This window comes from Pelophylax lessonae (genome assembly GCF_965119305.1).
Source record: "Pelophylax lessonae genome assembly, chromosome: 13".
Classification (NCBI taxonomy): Eukaryota; Metazoa; Chordata; class Amphibia; order Anura; family Ranidae; genus Pelophylax; species Pelophylax lessonae.
The window spans coordinates 163,289,203-163,307,869 of NC_138780.1; the positions used below are offsets into that span (position 1 = coordinate 163,289,203).

The window sequence follows — 18,667 nt, forward strand, 5'->3', positions numbered from 1 at the left end:
GGTAACTTCTTGAGAGGAACACAGTGGCACATTTTGGAAAATCGATCCACAATCATGAGAATGACCGTATGGCCTCGGGATGCAGGGAGGTCCACAATGAAATCCATCCCCAGGTGTGACCATGGGCGCTCCCCGGTGGCTATGGGTTGCAGAAGGCCCAACGGAAGGTGCCGAGGGGACTTACTCTGGGCACAAACTGAGCATGCCGCTACATATGCGGTGATGTTGGAACGTAGGGAAGGCCACCAGAACAGACGTGAAACAGCCCAGGACAGCTGATTCTTTCCAGGATGCCCCGCGGTCTTGGAGTTATGGTAGGTTCGCAACAACCGAGTGCGCAACTCCTCAGGCACAAAACATCTGCCGTTGGGTCTCTCAGAGGGAGCACCAGATTGAGCCGCCAAAATCTGCTCACCCAGGGGAGAGGTCAGGCTGGTGCGAATGGCGGCCAGGATCTGATTCGGAGGTATGACCGAAGTCGGAATCGACTCCTCCCTGGACAGGTCGGAGTACTGCCGTGATAAGGCATCCGCCCTGATGTTCGTGGAACCGGGTAGGTAGGAGACCACGTAATTAAAACGTGACAAGAACAGAGCCCATCTGGCCTGACGTGGTGTCAATCTCTTGGCCTCAGAAAGGTAGGTCAGATTCTTGTGGTCCGTCAGGATGAGAACTGATCATACCCCGAAACACCGCAGGCGCAACAACAGGTGTCGGGGTAGACTCTGGCGCAACAACCGGAGCGGCAGTAGGAGCGGGCCCAGGAGCGACAACCGACCCATCGGCAACGGGAGCGAAATGAGCCGTGCGTTCAAGCAGGATTTGCAACGCCACGGCGAACTGACCCAACAGGTGATCCTGCTGATCAAGTCTGGCAACCAGCGTGGGTAGCGAGGATGGCCCTGTACCGTCAGAATTCATGGCTTGGTCCTAATGTCACGGAACCATGAACCAGACGTACAACAACAGATAAGTGAAAATAAGAAGGCTTTATTGAAAATCAAGCTGTAAAGCAAAAGTCCAAACGGATGGCAAAACCAAAGCAGAGTCTTTGCGAAGCCAGAGGTCAGGAGCCAGGAGGGTAGTCAGACGAAGCCGGGATCAGGAACCAGCAGGGTAGTCAGACGAAGCCAGGATCAGGAACCAGCAGGGTAGTCAGACGAAGCCAGGATCAGGAACCAGCAGGGTAGTCAGACGAAGCCAGGATCAGGAACCAGAAGCAGCAGCAGTCTTAGAAGCATGTGAACACAGGAGGACCAAGCAAGGAACTGAAGCCACAGACCTCCTATATATATGAGCTAGGCATCCAGCTCCTCCCAGTGGGGAGGAGGAGCCGCAGGGTGGGAGGCTACAAGAAACCCAGAAACCAAGATGGCCGCCAGCACATGTCAAATGAAGGAGAACAGCAAGAAGGTAAGACCATGACAAAGGGCAAGAGTTGGCAAATGATCACTTGAGTTGCTAGCAGAAAATGGCAGCCAGAAATGTGCAGCTAGGAATCCTAAAAGCACTGTGTCACTAGCTGGAGAGTAACTTCCGTTAGGAAGGTGGAAAAAGAATGCCAAATTTGAATAGGTAAACACTACGATTGCGTTATCAAGGCTGAATAGTGAAGGTTTATGAAAAACACTAAGAGTGCAAGTCTCCTACACCTTTTACCCATTGAACCGCTTGTGTGCATGGCACTGCAGTATGTCTTGTAAGATAAGGATATGATCTATACTTCAGAGCCTTTAAGACATGTAAGCCATGTATAAGGCTAGAGGGGTACTCTGTCTTACCTTGTCACCATCGCTGGTCCTATACAGGGTTTACAGGGCCAGGCTTCGCACCCATCATAGTGGTCACTGGTCAAACCCCCAAAGTTTTGAGAGTCTGGGTGCCATAGGAATCCATCTCTATAGCATACTTCAGCTGACTACACTTTTTGCACCACATGCCAAGGTGGGTGCTGAACACAGGTACAGTTCCCAAAGCAAGCATTACAGGGTGGCCCAGCTGCCACAGGGTCCAGGTATGGTTCCCAAGGTGTACTCAAGGGTCACTAGTCTGGAAACTGCTATTTATAGAAAAGTGTCCATCCGAGCAGGTAAATAAATCTGCTTACAAAATAGTAGGATTTATTCTCCAAGAGGAAAAAATCAATCATCTAAGGGCATTAGCACAAAACTGGAGCCCCATGGATTGGGCAGGGTTATATAGGAACACTGGGGAAAGCCACAAATCTTTAGCCTGTGTCCAATCACTGGTAAGGTAGAACCATAAATTCCATGGTCTATAAATCAATTTCTGTGTCCTTTACTGTAATGATAAAACACTATGGATACACTTTAAACTATGTTGTTGTTCCTTGTAAAAAAAAAGTTTGATTTGGCAGAATGTCTCCTGATGCCAAGCATACAAACAGTACAAACAGAACATTACATGGTGCCAGCTGGAGATCTTTTTGCAAAGCAAGGATCTGTAAATACACAGTAAAGCCAAAAGCTTTCACAGAACATGCGAGTTTGCTGCCACACAAAAACCTAACATGATCTGGGACAATTTAAACCTTTAGGAGGAACAGAAAATGTTTACACAACATATGGATCTTGGCTTTAATGCCCCTCAAAGAAAAACAAAAGAAATGGTATTATTTCCTAAAATGTATGAGGAAAGACATGGGAATTTTCAATTTATGAGGGGACAGGTTAGCAAAGGAGATCAAGCAGCTCAAACATAGATAAATATAAAAAGATGTAAACCCCCAATAACATGCAATTATTCTCAGAAAAATGCATAAGAAAGTGTATAGGAACCAACTGAATAGCTTGCAGCAGACCTCAAACTCTCAGACTGTGTGTTCACCAGTATAGATAAAATTATGCATGATGGAATTTGTATCTGGAACAAACTCCCACAAGGTGCAGAAGAATTTAATAATTCAAGGTACTAATCTTACTCTAAGCAAAGCAATTGATATTGCAAAAACCCATGAAGCAACTCCGGCACAATTAAAACTCATGACCAAAACAGATGAAGTGCAAAGTCTGTTATGTGGATGATCTCTTAGTATTTGGCAGCACTATTAAAGAACATGACTGCAATTTGAAAACCACGTTTGAAAAAATTATGTAAGGAGGATATAAATACAGTGCAGAAAACACATACTACGAGTAGGTAAAGTCAAGTATTTCAGGTATATATTGTCTTTAGAAGGCCTAAAACTAGATAAAATCACAGCAATCTCTCACATAGGTCTCTTGGGTAACCAAATACGCTCTTCTCCTTCCTACAATTCATTGACATATTGCTATAATAGAATTTTTGTTTTGTTGTAGAGGATACTACACATATAATACCTCCTGAAGAAACTGCTTCCAACGCAAAACCTGTAGAGGATATACAGTACATCGAGAATTTATATGCCCTCAGCATTTATCGTAGGTTACCATGTGACCAGCTAGACTTGTTTGTATAGTTTACCGTGCGATGAGGTTACCATGTATTGCGGTTTTATCAGAACGGTGGATTCGTGTCCTTTTACCTGTGTGATGAGGTTACCATGTATTTCTGTTTTATCAGAACAGTGGATTGGTGTCCTTTTATCATTTTTGTATAAATAAAATTAACATATTTTAATTTATTTGTATAATATTTTGATACCAAGATAGTCCATTTTTACTGGGTGTTTTTTTCTACTAAATACTGAATTAAGGACGATCGTACCTCTATAATTAAAAAATAAATAAATAAATTTAAACCCTCTGAGATAACTTTTAGGAAAACTTTAATTGAACCCAGTGATGATGTTAATGCTTCCAGAAAAAATGAATTCAATAAGGTAAGCTAGTCATAAAGGACAAACAGAAACTATCTATGAATGAAAAAAAAGATGCATGCCACTGTGTTTGGATGTGAATTTTTCCATCAATATACACTATATTACCAAAAAGAATTGTGACACCTTCCCTTAAAAGCACATGAACTTAATAGCATCCCAGTCTTAGTCTGTAGGGTTCAATATTGAGTTGGCCCACCCTTTGCAGCTATAACAGCTTCAACTCTCCTGGTAAGGCCGTCCACAAGGTTTAGGAGTGTGTCTATCGGAAGGTTTGACCATTCTTCCAGAAGCGCATTAGTGAGGTCAGGCACCGATGTTGGAAAAGAACGTCTGGCTCGCAGTCACCACTCTCAAAGGTGTTCTATCGGATTGAGGTCAGCACTCTGTGAAGGCCAGTCAAGTTGCTACACCCCAAACTTGCTCACCTATGTCTTTATGGACCTTGCTTTGTGCACTGGTCCAAATCATTTGGTGGAGGGGGGTTATGGTGTGGGGTTGGGCTTGGCCCCTTAGTTCCAGTGAAGGAAACCCTTAAGGTGTCAGCATACCAAGACATTTTGGACAATTTCATGCTCCCAACTTTGCATGAACAGTTTAGGGATGGCCCCTTCCTGTTCCAACATGACTGAGCACCAGTGCACAAAGACATGGATGAGCGAGTTTGGGGTGGAGGAACTTGACTGGCGTATAGGCCAGTCAGAGGGTGAGCTTTAAAGAGACTTTTTAGAGAAGGATGGAGAAGTCGCAATGCCATGCCAAAAGATTGGAGTCCAAGACACATTTATTCCATGACTCAGCTCACTCCTTCAGTCACCTCATGCATCACCAGCTTACTAACAGACATATCAGCCTGGATGTCACATCACTTCCTCAAACTCAACCTATCCAAAACCGAGCTCATATTTCCTTCCCCACGGTCCTCTTCCCCTGATTTCTCTGTCAACATCAACGGCACAACTATCAACCCGTCCACCCATGCCAAGGTCCTAGGTATAATCCTGGACTCTGAACTATCCTTTCAGCCACACATCCAGTCACTGTCCAAAGCTTGCCGCCTCAACCTTCGCAACATCTCTAAGATACGTCCCTTCCTAACCAATGATGCCACAAAGCTTCTAATCCACTCCCTGGTCATCTCTTGTCTCGATTACTGCAACTCCATTCTCATTGGCTTACCTTTAAAAAGACTATCCCCCTTCAGTCCATCATGAACGCTGCTGCCAGGCTCATCCACCTTGCAAACCGCTCTGTGTCTGCTACCCCTCTTTGCCAAATCCCTCTATTGGCTGCCACTCAACCAACGAATTAAATTCAAGTTACTAACCATAACCTACAAAGCCATCCATAACTTGGCACCCAGCTACATCACTAATCTGGTCTCAAAATACCGACCAACTCGTTCTCTTCGTTCCTCCCAGGACCTCCTGCTCTCTAGCCCCCTTGTAACCACTTCCCATGCTCGCCTCCTGGACTTCTCCCGAGCTTCTCTCATCCTCTGGAATGCTCTACCCCCATCTGTCCGACAATCTCCAACTTTGTCTACTTTCAGACGATCCCTAAAAACACCTCTCTTCAGAGAAACCTATCTGGCAACCACCTAACTACTGTACTCTTATTTTCTCCATCAGCCCATCCCCCACAGTCATTACCTCTTGTATCTCTTGACCGTCCCTCTTAGATTGTAAGCTCTACGAGCAGGGTCCTCTGATTCCTACTGTATTAAAGTGTATTGTATTTGTGCTATCTACCCTCAAGTTGTAAAGGGCTGTGTAAACTGTCGGGGCTATATAAATACTATATAATAATAATAATATTCCACAATAAAAGTCCAAATATTCTTAATTTATTAATCATTTATAATAATGTTGGAATAGATAAATTGTGGATTCCAATATTTTTATTTGGCGGCCCAACTGGAAAATGTAGGCTCCTCTGTGTCAACACCCTCCAAAACACGAGTGACACCTACCTAACCTTCCAAAAGTATTTAAAAAAATATTAAATACTTTAAGAAGCAAACATTGCAATAACAAAAAAAATACATTTTCAATGAAAATACCTAAATTAATACAAAAAAGGGTAATCTACTGTAGGTAGCCTTTAGAGACTTTGTAGTTGATTCAGGTCCAAAGCCTCTTTGACTTTCCAAAAAGAAGAAAAAAACACTTAATACTATTTATTTGTCAAGCAGTTTAAAAGTTAATACACAAAGTCTTGCATCATAAAATAAAACTACGGCAGACCTTGTTGAAATATTTTGACATTGCTGGGTGGCTCTTGTAAAGCTATTAGGGAATATAAAAATTTAAATGATTCTTTTTTTTGCAGTGAATATGTTCAGAGGCGGAGTGATTAAATGGAAGACAGTCTGTAAGTTATGATAAGGTGTGAACTGAGCTGCTGCGGCACACAGCTATATTACGCCGGCGCACCGGAAATCTTTCTTTGTACTCTGCATACCTCAGATAAACATTTTCATGCTCAGCAAATATTTTGCAGATGTTCTGAAAAGTGTAATTGCTTTTTCTTGTTTTACTGTCTGCAGAAAGAAAAAAAAAAACTGCTTTGCACCAGCAATATGTGAAGCGTGGCAAGGGTAGCTGAGAATTGGCTTTAGGATAAGTTGCATAAGTTGTAATATTAGTATAAAAATCTTTAATGCACATCATTTGTTTAAAAACCCAATATATTTCTTTCCATTGAATTATAAGAACAGTAGACTGCTTTTAAAGTAAACCTAAGTAGTGCTTTAGTTTTGCATGGTAACTGAGAAATTGATTTAAATAGAAGCTGTGGTGAGATTTGGCCACCAGAATACCAAGATCTACCCAACTGCACAACCCATAGTAAGCCAAGTGATGACCTCAGGACTACCTGAAGGATTATACCTAAACTGTATAAATAACATAGGGTCCAGCTGCAACACACTGGGGTTCATTTACTTATGGCAAATCAACTATGCACTTTGCAGTTGCAATCATTTTCCCCAGAGCTTAGTTAATGTGACAAAGCTCTGCTGATTTCCATCATCCAATAATGTGTTTTTTTCATTTTTCCTTGCATCTGATTGGATATTCTTTACAAAACGAAACGAAGCTTTAAAGAGGTTGTAAATTTCATTATGAAATACTTACCTTAGAACGAAGCCTCGCAGTGCCGCCCGCTCACATGTCTCATGGGTGACATGTTTGGTCACCCTTCTTCTGGGTTTGCGGCATCCGGCTATCTTATTGGCTTGAGTCGGGATGATGTCACTCCCACGCATGCGCGCGGGAGCCGACGGTAGCAGCACGGGGCTCTGAAGGAACGGCACGAGCGGCCATTCCTTCAGAGTGCATGCGCCAGTGATGTCACTGACTGCAAGCAAAGTAAATATCTCCTAAACAGTACATGTTTAGGAGATATTTACAGTACTTATAGGTAAGTCTCATCATAGGCTTACCTATAGGTACAAGTTGCAGAGGAGGGTTTACTTCCTCTTTAACACATTTACATTTACTAGGGGTACGAGTCCACAGTCTATTTGCGTTTAGTAAATCCACCCTTCTCAAATCTTAAGTTTGGTCTTGTGGGAAAGACTACTAGGAGGAGGTCTGGTCAAGGAAATCTCTCAAGATGGCCACATGTACATGAGGTTTGCCTCAATTTTTCTGCTGGTTAGGGGTGAACATTACTTGCCTTGCCTTGGGTGCCGACAACCCACGCTCCGCCACTGGGGCTGGTATGAAATTATTTCCAGGGCTGGTTTTTATTCCCAGTCCGACCCTGGGCACATATGGATTTGCCATTGACTATTTATCCCTTGGAGTTATGGTCTATAAGTTGGCGACTTATTATCATTCATTTGCCCACTCATACACAGACTTCGATCACCTACTCATACATGACTCATACAATGACTCATCGACTATCATCATTGATAAGGTGCTCAAAACATTTTTTTTTCCTTTTTTCCATGAGGCCCCACCTCACAATTTGTAGGACTTGAAGAATCTGCTACTGATGGCTTGGTGCCACATACCACAGCATACCTTCAGAGGTCTAGAGGCATCCATGCTTCAATGGTTCAGGGCTTATTTGGAAGCAAAAGGGGGACCTACTCAATATTATTAGGTGGGTGGATGATCAGTGTATATGAGCAGGGCTGCTGTTAGAAATCACGGGGCCCTGTGCAGACTACCTGGCAGGGCCCCCCCCCCAAGAAAATATTAAAGATATATTTAGCTAAAATTACAACAAAATCACTATTAGCAGACACAAATATAACATAACTTGCATAATTCCTGCTAAATCTAAAAAAAAAAAATATGTTAAATAAAAAAGAAGATGAGATGAGAAAAATACACAGGCTGGGCAGTTGGAGCTCAGTGATTAGAGAGACAGAGAGAGAAACAAAGTTACAATTTACAAAAAAAACTCCTGAGCAGAGATAAATGCTGGGGGGGGGGGGGGCACACAAGGGAGGGGGATTAGTGAGGGACAACTGTCTCTTTCTCAACAGATAAAAGCTGATAGCAGATCAGATTCAGGTGCTGGAGGAAGATTTCTGTATTTGTTATCCATCACTATTCCCCCTCTCTGTGTGGGCCCCCCTGTGTGCTCAGGCCCCCTACAAGAGGGCTGGTGGTCCCCCCCCCCTATCAGCGGCCCTGTATATGAGAAATATGGCAAAAAGTATATATTAAGATATCAAAATGAACATGTACATACGTAAGAGAATGCCTTTACTTTCTTTTTTGTACAGTATTATTCTTCCTTAAAATTCATGTTCATATTCTGTAAAAAGTTCTGCCATTCATAAGCACTAACAAGGGTGACACTGTCTCTCTGCGTGTCAAATATCCACTTTAAATGGAGCTACATACTGTATATTGTAAACATAAAAACAAAGTGTCATGATTAAGCATGGCATTGCTTCTCAAAAACAAATTTTCCACTATTCGCTTGCTGATATAATGCACAGTCCATTAAGTAAACCCTTATACTAAGTTTTCCAGACAAAGTGGTTCAAAACATCGCCATTCGAGCGTTCCTTTGATGTCTTATATTAGCACAAAAAAAAGAAAAGGACCAAATAGCTGCCAACTTTGAACCAGAGCAGAATGATCTCTCATTAGTCTACTCAGATTGCTTCCAAAATTGTTTTTTACAAAGCATTCCGCTTCCGTCATAATGCGACTTGACAGGCTTTTTCATGTTAAGTTTTTGAGGCTCTGTATTGTCACATAGTTTTAAATACAGTAACACTATATCCATATAAACAGATTCATTCTCAGGGATGGGTCTTTCAGCTTTCATCTCCTGCTATTTGCACAATGTGTAGCAGCTTGCTGCTTAAGATTCACAGCACAGAAAGCTGGAGAGGAAGGCAGAGAGCCAGCAACAGGACCAAGTTGGCGAAAGCTACAGATTATTTGTTTTCAAGACTACATGACACGTTACACAACTGCAGGCATAATTACAGCACAGCAATAATATACCCAGTCCCATCTTGACACAATCTCCTACAAGTAAAAATTCAGTACAGGGCAGGCAGAGAGGTCGGGAAGGATAAATATGGTGTTTTTTAGAGGAATGGAACAGAGGTTGGAGAAATGTTATTCCGGTAAAAGGATAAAAAGTCGGTGCTTTAAAAAAAAAAACAGACCTCCATCTTTTTATGCACATATCTTTCCGACAATTTCATTATTATGTCTTTTATATAAGCCAGTTTGTGTATTGAAATGCTTTTAAAACATTACTTTAGATGTGCGGATCCTTTAGTGAGATGCATTTAAAATAAACCATCAAGAAAAACGCAGCCCAAGTGCATTCATTCATTGTCTGTATTCATCAATAGGTTGAAGGTCAAGGTCAACTAAAACCAGTATTTTTTTTTTACATGGTCTAACATTAAAGTGATTCTGAAGACTCAAGGTTTTTTTTTTTTACCTTAATGCAGCTATGTTCAAACTATGGCCCTCCAGCTGTTCAGCAACTACGATTCCCATCATGCCTAGTTATGTCTGTGAATGTCAGAGATTTACAATGCCTAATGGGAATTGTAGCTCCTGAACAGCTGGAGGGCCATAGTTTGGACACCCCTGCCTTAATGCATGTTATGCATTAACCTCTTGGGTGCAGCTCCCCTTCCCCCCTGGCCCCTCTTATACTTACCTAAGCCCCATCTCTATCCAGCAATGTGCATAAGAGCAGCAGCTCTGCCAGGTGTCTCACTTCTCATTGGCTCACACAGTATTGGGAGCCATTGGCTTCTACTGCTGTCAATCATAGCCAGTGAGCCAATGAGGAGAGTGTGGGGGTAGGGCTGAGCCATGCTCTGTGTGTGAATGGACACACAGAGTGAGGCTCGGGAGTGAGCCTGCTCAAGTGCCCCCATAGCAAGAGGGTTGTTATTGGGGGCACTCGGCACGAGGGAGGAGGCAGGACAACCAGTGAGGGACCCTAAAAAAAAAAAGAGGATCGGGTCTGCTTTGTGCAAAGCCATTGCACAGGAAAGGTATACAAGAGGAGAGATCCCCCCCACCAACCAACCCCGGAAAAGGCAGTGCGATGCTTGGGCAATGTTTTGCTGGAAAACCTTGGTCCTGCCATTCATGGGGATGTCACTTTGACACATACCACCTGCCTAACATGTATAACATGTTTGTTATTTAAAAAAAGGGAGGGATTCCTCTTTATGCCTCTCTCCCTCCTCCCCCCTCCTCTTTTTTGGAATTCTTTGGGGGGAGGGGGAATGCGTACCTAGTTTTGATAGGTACCCACTCCCTCTTCTGGTCGGATCGCTGTGGCGATTGCACTGGAGTTTCTCTTCCCCCCCTTACTTCCCACAACTTTCTGGGACACATCACAGGTCCCAGAGGCCTGTGGGACCATTCAGAAAGCATAGCATGGCTTGCAAATGTGCAGTGGGCAGCCAGCTGTGAAGCCACAAGGAATCACAGCCAGATTCTCACGGTAAATATGCCGAAAAATGACGAAAAAATGGTTCGGGTGAGAAGGGCGCTGGACAGGTGAGTGTCCTTTAGTAAACCCTGGACAGGTGAGTGTCCTTTTAGTAAAAGTCAGCAGCTACAATATTTGTAGCTGCTGACTTTTAATTTTTTTAAAACAGGCCCAAGAACTACTGTATTTTCTGGCGTATAAGACTACTTTTGAACCTCAAAAAAATCCCCCAAAAATGGGGGGTCGTCTTATACGCCGAGTATAATATCTCCAAGGTAACCTAAGTATAAGTATTACCGGTAGATCATGTAATAGGGGGGTCGTCTTATACGCCCAGTCGTCTTATACGCCGGAAAATACGGTACTTTAAATACAAGGCCTTCATCTAACATAGACTTGGGCAGCTGGGTATATCATATCACTGGTATCCAGAAAAAAGCATAGGAAGTCTGTTTGGTTTTAACTAGGATCACGGAAATCATAGTTGCAACTGAGGCTCACTCCAGGGGGGAACAAGGGTCATTTTACTCTGAAACCTCCTTGTTATCCCCCTTGGAGATGAGCGCACAGGAGAGGGGGAGAGCTCAGGTACATTTCTCTAGTAACAGGAATTGTATTGTGTTCCATTACACACTTTCCATCACTAGAAGACTAAATGCCATGTCAATGTGCTTACCCTAAAGTAGAATGGCTCATACTGGTGCAATCTACGCCATTGCTTACATACCTGCAATCTATTAGGGTGGCAGCAAGGATGTACATCAATACATTACTGAAGGCGAGAGTGATGGAAAATTGGACACAAGCCTTGCACCAAGGTCCAAGGACAAGTGCTACTTGTGTACCAGCCACCACCTACCCTAAATTGAAATTTCATCTTTGTCTAAAGCTAAAAAATAGGGCCATTTTTAAAGAGTAGAGAATGCTTAAAGCAAGGAAGTAAAAAATCTCTTCAATGAGAGGGAAACTTCTTTTTGGTGTCATCTTTGGAAAATATTCCCTCTCTTCTTAAGCTGGTGTCAGCTCAAAAATTTTGATTACTCCGCTCTTTCGGTCCCGGTCACAATGCCTACCAGGACAAACCAGGTAAATTATCCCAGTGGGGACACCGAAAAAAAAAAAAAAAATCAAGAGTTCTAAATATGCACCACTCTATCCAAAACAAAAAAAGTGTGGCTTTAGATACAGTTTAAGTATAGACTGAATCCACACTGGTGAAGATGTACTAAAAAAAATATTTCAAATTGACATTTTCATCTGCATAGCTCCCTGTTTTTCAGATGTACCTACATTTTATTTTTCTTGTAAATTTCAGTCAACTAATTTCATTTTTTAGTAAGGTCAACTGCTTTTCTTACTCACCTGTGGGCGGGGGTGTCCGGTAACCAGGCAGGTCAACTCCAGAGTTTCACCCTCTCGTATCGTATAGACACGTTCTGAATATCTTTCTTCCTCAATATTACAGGCCAAGCCCGAATGAATGATCCGAACGGTAGGCGGAGCTGTGAAGAAAGAGATGACAATTACAAATTCTGATGACATTGTGCAGAAACAAAAAAACAACAAGAAAACGAGTGTTATAAAAAATAATTAGAACCATGAGTGAAGATACAGTGAATCAGAGTTTGCAACAGTGACCGGGAGGTGGGAAGGGAGGGGAATTCCAAGAGAGATTCTTTTTTTAGAGTTAGGCTTTCTGCCTGACCCAGGGCTGTCCATACCTTGATGTGGTACTGTTGCAAGCAAAAGCTATATCAAAATGTTTATTGTTTAGTCCTAACCCCTTTTATTAGGTCCAAGGTGTTGATCCCACTAAAGTTGCTGTAGCATTATATAAAAAAATCTATTTTTATCTATTTAACCCTCATCTTCATGCTTTCCTGCCTGGTCTAAGTTGTTCATGGCGCTAATCCCCTTCTACAGTATACACAAACACACTATATTACCAAAAGTATTGGGACAGCTGCCATTACATGCACATGAACTTTAATGGCATCTGAGTCTTAGTCCATAGGATTCAATATTGAGTTGGCCCACCCTTTGCAGCTTTAACAGCTTCAACTCTTCTGGGAAGGTTGTCCACAAGGTTTAGGGGTGTGTTGAACTCTACGGACTAAAACTGGGATGCCATCCCATAGACACACTTCTAAACCTTGTGAACAGCCTTCCGTGGAGAGTTGAAGCTGGTATAGTTGCAAAGGGTTGGCCAACTAACTCAAAATTAAACCCAATGGACTAAGACTGGGATGCCATTAAAGTTCAAATGCGTGTAAAAGCAGGCGTCCCAATACTTTCAGTAATATAGTGTGCATATATATATATATATATATATGCCCGGTTAAAATAGAACGCTTTTACAAGTTTACTTGGGTGGATTGGTTCACCCTGTGACCAGGCGGTCTTATACAAACTTTTAATTGGTAGGAACTAGCATGGTTATTACTAGCAGCCATAGTTTTTATTCTGCCTTCTCAAAGAGAAAAAAAAAAAAACAAATCAAACAGCAACAACTAAAAAGATCACAGTCTGAATATTTACAATCTAGTCATATTTCCACTCTGAACCATTATTAGTGCACACATGAAGAAGCGTACTCATCTGGTCTTGATAAAGACAATTTTGGTACCTTGTTTCCAGTTTACCAATTACCTACAACTGAGGCGCTGACACTCTCCTCTATTATGTAACTGACCTGATCGGATGTTTCTTTGTGTTACATCTTCTTTATAAGACCTGCAAGCTAAGTGAGCCTTGAATAAGTGCTCTGTATCCCAAATTAACCTGTAACATTTTGCTTTTACATGCTACAAGCCGAAGCGATTCTGCAATTTACAAACCAATGAGCCAAAAGCATAAACAAGTTGTTTTGTAAGAAATGTTTTGGCGTCAAAGAATTAGCTAAGCAATACACAAGTGTCCTACTGAAATTAGAAGCCCAAGTAAAGTTTGCCAATCTCAAGTAGGGGGTAGCAGTGTGTGTGTGTTACTGTTCTCAGGATATCCAGAACACTATAGTTCACTTCATTCATATTCCAGCCAATCAGTTTGCAGAGGTATAAACATGAAGTTACTCTGAGCTTTGCCTAAATGGAACAAAGTTCACTTTCATGACTTCTCGCCACCAGCCTATCACTTTTCTTCATGTAGTTCTATTCAGCGGTCAGATGAAAACAATGACAGCCATGTGTAAATTCAAGGTCACTTCATTTAGAGCACAGGTCTTCAAACTATGGCCCTCCAGTTGTTCAGGAGCTACAATTCCCTTCATGCCTAATCATGTCTGTGCATGTCAGAGTTTTCCAATGCTTCATGGGATGTGTAGTTCTGCAACAGCTGGAGGGCCGTAGTTTGAGCATCTCTGATTTAGAGCTTAAACAGGACTGAAGACTCACCCTGCACACAAATAACTGTACAATGCCAATCATCAGTGCAGTCACATGGAGGGAGTCTCATGCTTCCCCATATCCCAGAGTATTATTTTTCCTGGCAGCTTAAAGAGGTTGTAAACCCATAACAATTTTTTTTTTTCAACCTGAAAGAGAAACACATAATGAGCTAGTATGCATCGCATACTAGCTCATTATGAAATACTTACCTTAGAACGAGCCCCCGCTGTGCCGCCCGCTTACCTGTATGATGGGCGACATGTCCAGTCGCCCGTCTTCCGGGATCGCGGCATCCGGCCATCTGATTGGCCGGAGCCGCGGTGACGTCACTCCCGCGCACGGGATCCGGCTGTCACGGCATGGGGCTCTTCAGAGCGCATTCGCCGGTGATGTCACTGGCTGCATGTAAGGTAAATATCTCCTAAACGGTGCATGTTTAGGAGATATTTACAGTACCTATAGGTAAGCCTTATCATAGGGCTACCTATAGGAAAAAGTTGCAGAGGAGGGTTTACTTCCTCTTAAACAGAGCAACAAAGAAGTAAATAAAATGTATGTAATGCTGTAGAGAGGACTGAGAGGACCAAGTCATTGTGGGCAGGCAATGGAACAAGATCATAGAAACAGATGATCCAAGAGTTACATCAGAAGCAGGCGCAACAGCAGGATGATGTCAGGGTGCCAGGAAACCAGACCACACGGGGATGCAGTTAAAGCATCTTATTGTAGCAAACAACTATAAATGCACAGCAAGAGTGAGGAAGTGAGAGCAGGAACAAGCCGGGGTCAAGTCCAGAAGTGGGTAGCCATCCAAACGGGGTTCGAGTCCAGAAGCGGGTAGTTTACCGATGCCGGGTTGTCTGCTGATGAGGGGTTGAGAGGGTAGTCATCCAAGCGGGGGTCGAGTCCAGAAGTGGGTAGTTTATTAATGCCGGGTTGTCTGCTGATGCGGGGTAGAGAGCCAGGAGAGTCATCAGCCAAACCAGGGCATACACGGAGAAACATGGAAAACAGAAGACTGCTAGCAGAGATGCACATTGGAGCACAAATGTAAGGGCAAGGACTGCAACCCATCAGGTGATGGATACAGACAGGTGTGCAGCATCATCACTATGTAACACCCAGGCAGCAGGTAAGTGATGAAACAATCAGACTTTATAGGAGGCAGCAGTTAACACATGTCCAAGATGGCTGCCCACAGGAGGGCAAGTAAGACCTTGACAGATGATTCTCCTTCAATGCTGGATGACCGGAGAAAGAGTGCAGAGCACATGAAACACTCCACATAGGGATGCCATTAGTGCTCAGTTTCTGTAGCCTTATTCATTACCACAGTAAGATGGCAGTGGTGGCAATTTTAAGATGGCATCCAAAAGTACCAACTGTGAGGTAGCTCCCAATCCTTCAGCTAAGCTTTCATACTAATTTCTTTGATCTTCAGAGACTGGATTGCACCAGAAGATTTGCCACAGCTCTGAACATAACAATGCACTGCAACTAACACAGTACACACAGGTCTAGAAGGCACCTCAATACAAAGCCAAGTGCTAAAGATCACATTGCAGGCTAGCCACGCAGTCTTCAACCCAATGGGGTCTGGGTACAGCTTCCAAAGCTGTTGCTGAGCATTAGTCGATCCAGAGAGCGGTTGTGTAAAACACTAGCCCAGGTGGTATTATCAAAGTCTTAATTCACCAAAGTAAAAATATCTATAGTGTACATAGTATCTTGACCAAAGAAAAAAGTGAAAATACAAGAATAAAGAGATTGTCAAAATATATAGACTTTTCTGATGTGCTGATAAAAAAGGAATCCAGCCTTCTAGAATGCTACGAAAATAGGCATGACAGGTTGAGGCAGGGTGGCATGGCGACTGGCTTAACCTTTTTTTTTCACCCACTGTCCCAACTTCCTGTATGCATCAGAAATATATTTTATCCCATGTGAAAAAAAAAAATAAACCTGGAAGTGGATGGGTTTCTTTGCGGAACTCCACTCTCCAGTAAATCAATCCCAATGTGTACATACATGTAAAACAATGTTATAAACCCTCAAAAAAAATCCGCACTTTGATATAGAATAGTTTCCCTTTTATAGAAAATTTCTCAGCCTGTTTTGCTGTTAAATATTAGATTACAGAATGAAAGGGTGGATGGTACAGTTATCACAAGCAGTCATATGGATGTTTAGACCTTAAAGCTTGTCTACCAGGCCCAGGTGAGCAGAAGGCATGGAATAAACAATTTAGTCTGGCTTAGGTTCCATTGATGTGATAATTGCATTTGAGGTTTCCTAAATCCTGTCACTCCTGTGAAAAGGGATTACTGATCATCTATAAAGAGGAATGAGCTCCGTATATGAATCCTTAAGATATGATAAGATCTAGCAAATCACAGACTCTAGAAACCTTGGGAGAAAAGATGTGATATAGGTTGCTATATACAGTAGCTTTAATGTAAGATAGCAGTAAAAAAAAGAAAAAAAATCAACATACATATAGCAATGGCTTTACAGGAAGAGTCATAGCACAGTCCTTTAAGTATTTTTTTTATTTGTCAGAAGAAATATGGAATAGATAATTAATTTTTGACAAGAATTTTTACTTTTTTTTTTCCACTTGACCCATTTTTTTTTGTAAAAAATATAGTCAATGTTTTGTGATTAAAAAATGGCAGATCTCAATGTCGTTTTGGTCTCCCACATCTAGTCTCTATGACATACCTGTCATTTTCTAACAGAGCCACTCAGGTCAACTTAAAATTAGCAATAAAAAATGTGCACATGGGCAGGGCAGAATACAACACAATACAGAAATTCCCCATCACACTGTCCAGCTAGTTAGCATGAAAACTCAACTGTTTTCCATCACAGGTTTTGTTGCATCGATTTGCAAATTCATGTGAAGCACAACTATAAAACATATACAGTATATCAATGCATAATTGAAGAGAAGGCTTACCTAGAGGCAGCCTATCCTCTCTCTCTCTCTCTATATATATATATATATATATATATATACACACACATATATATATATATATATATATATATATATATATATATATATATATACACATATATATATATATATATATATATATATACACATATATATATATATATATATATATATATATATATATATATATATATATATATATATATATATATACTGTATATACATATATATAAAATTATTCTAATGTATTGTTTTATATACACACACACACACAATACATCAGAATAATTTTCTTAATTATGACTAATTATCACAGTTACACCAACAAAACTGCAATTAGGTAATTTTTCTGTAACATGCAGCCTGAAAGTTACATACTTTTTTTTATAAAATCAAAACAACATTTTTGTGAAATACTAAGTTTTTCAGTTAATTATTAGCAATGAAAGAAGCAGGTTCTCCCAAACTAAGATCTGTGTTGCGTTTGACATATATAAAAAGTATATGTAATATACATATACAGTATGTATACCTGTTTTCTGATTTTTCTCAGACCTACAGAGAAGAATCTGTTTGTTTGTCCTAGAAGCAGACATCAGGTTTCTTTAAGTCTCCATTCACACTACCGCGACTTGTCAGGCAACTGGTCAGCCTGACAAGTCGCGGTCCATTGTGTGCTATGGGAACCGTTCTAATAGGAGCGACTCAAGTCGCTCCGACTTAGAAAAAGGTTCCTGTACTACTACGGGGTGACATGCATAGACATTCATTATATGAAGTCCGTGCAAGACGCGCCAAAGTCGCGGTGCACGGGACTTCACAGGTCGCCCCCGAAGTCGTGCCACGTTAGTGTGAACCGGCACTAAGTGTTTGAGTGAACATTTATATTAAACAAACGCTATTGGAATCCTTTGCTAAAGCTGTCCTCTAATACAATGGTAACATAGACACTATTGTTGAATGTTGGGTAAATGCCTTTTGGCAGTTAGATGCTGCTGCTATATTCTGTTCAGACAATGCATTCAGGTAACCAATGGTCAACACAGTTTAACCTTTTGGCATATATGACCTAGGACATGTATGCTACAATAATGCCATATAGGAGGTTGAAATGGGAAAGGTTTCACCCATAGAAGACTATAGTAAAGGAAGTAGTGAGAAAGGATACTCCCATGTGGAATTGTCTACCTAAACTTTCCAAAAAAAAAAAACGACCGGCAGCCTATTCTGACAGGGAGACTCTACAATGAAATAACAATGAAGGTCTGTGCCAGAAGAAACTAAGACGTTATTGCATTATTTCCTGCAATCCCTATTGGAGTAGAGCCTGAAGCCATTGTGGCAGGGAACTTCAAACTACGGCCCTCCAGCTGTTGCAGAACTACAAGTCCCATGAGGTATTGTACAACTCTGACATTCACAGACATGACTAGGCATGATGGAAATTGTAGTTCCAGAACAACTGGAGGGCCATAGTTTGAAGACCCCAGCACTATAGTTACCTAATTTATTAGCATATTGTTATTGTATACATACAAATATGCATGCTTATGC

General features: G+C 41.7%; 1 protein-coding gene across 2 annotated transcripts in view; it reads right to left on the reverse strand.

Annotated features, from left to right (window-relative positions):
- The window catches only part of MDGA2 (MAM domain containing glycosylphosphatidylinositol anchor 2), a 1,055,744-nt gene that overhangs the window by 586,957 nt on the left and 450,120 nt on the right, over positions 1-18,667 (reverse strand). For both annotated transcript variants that reach the window (XM_082275762.1, XM_082275761.1), the window contains exon 2: positions 12,131-12,270. In XM_082275762.1, coding sequence (XP_082131888.1) covers positions 12,131-12,270 — 140 coding nt within the window. The remainder of the gene's footprint in view (positions 1-12,130; positions 12,271-18,667) is intronic.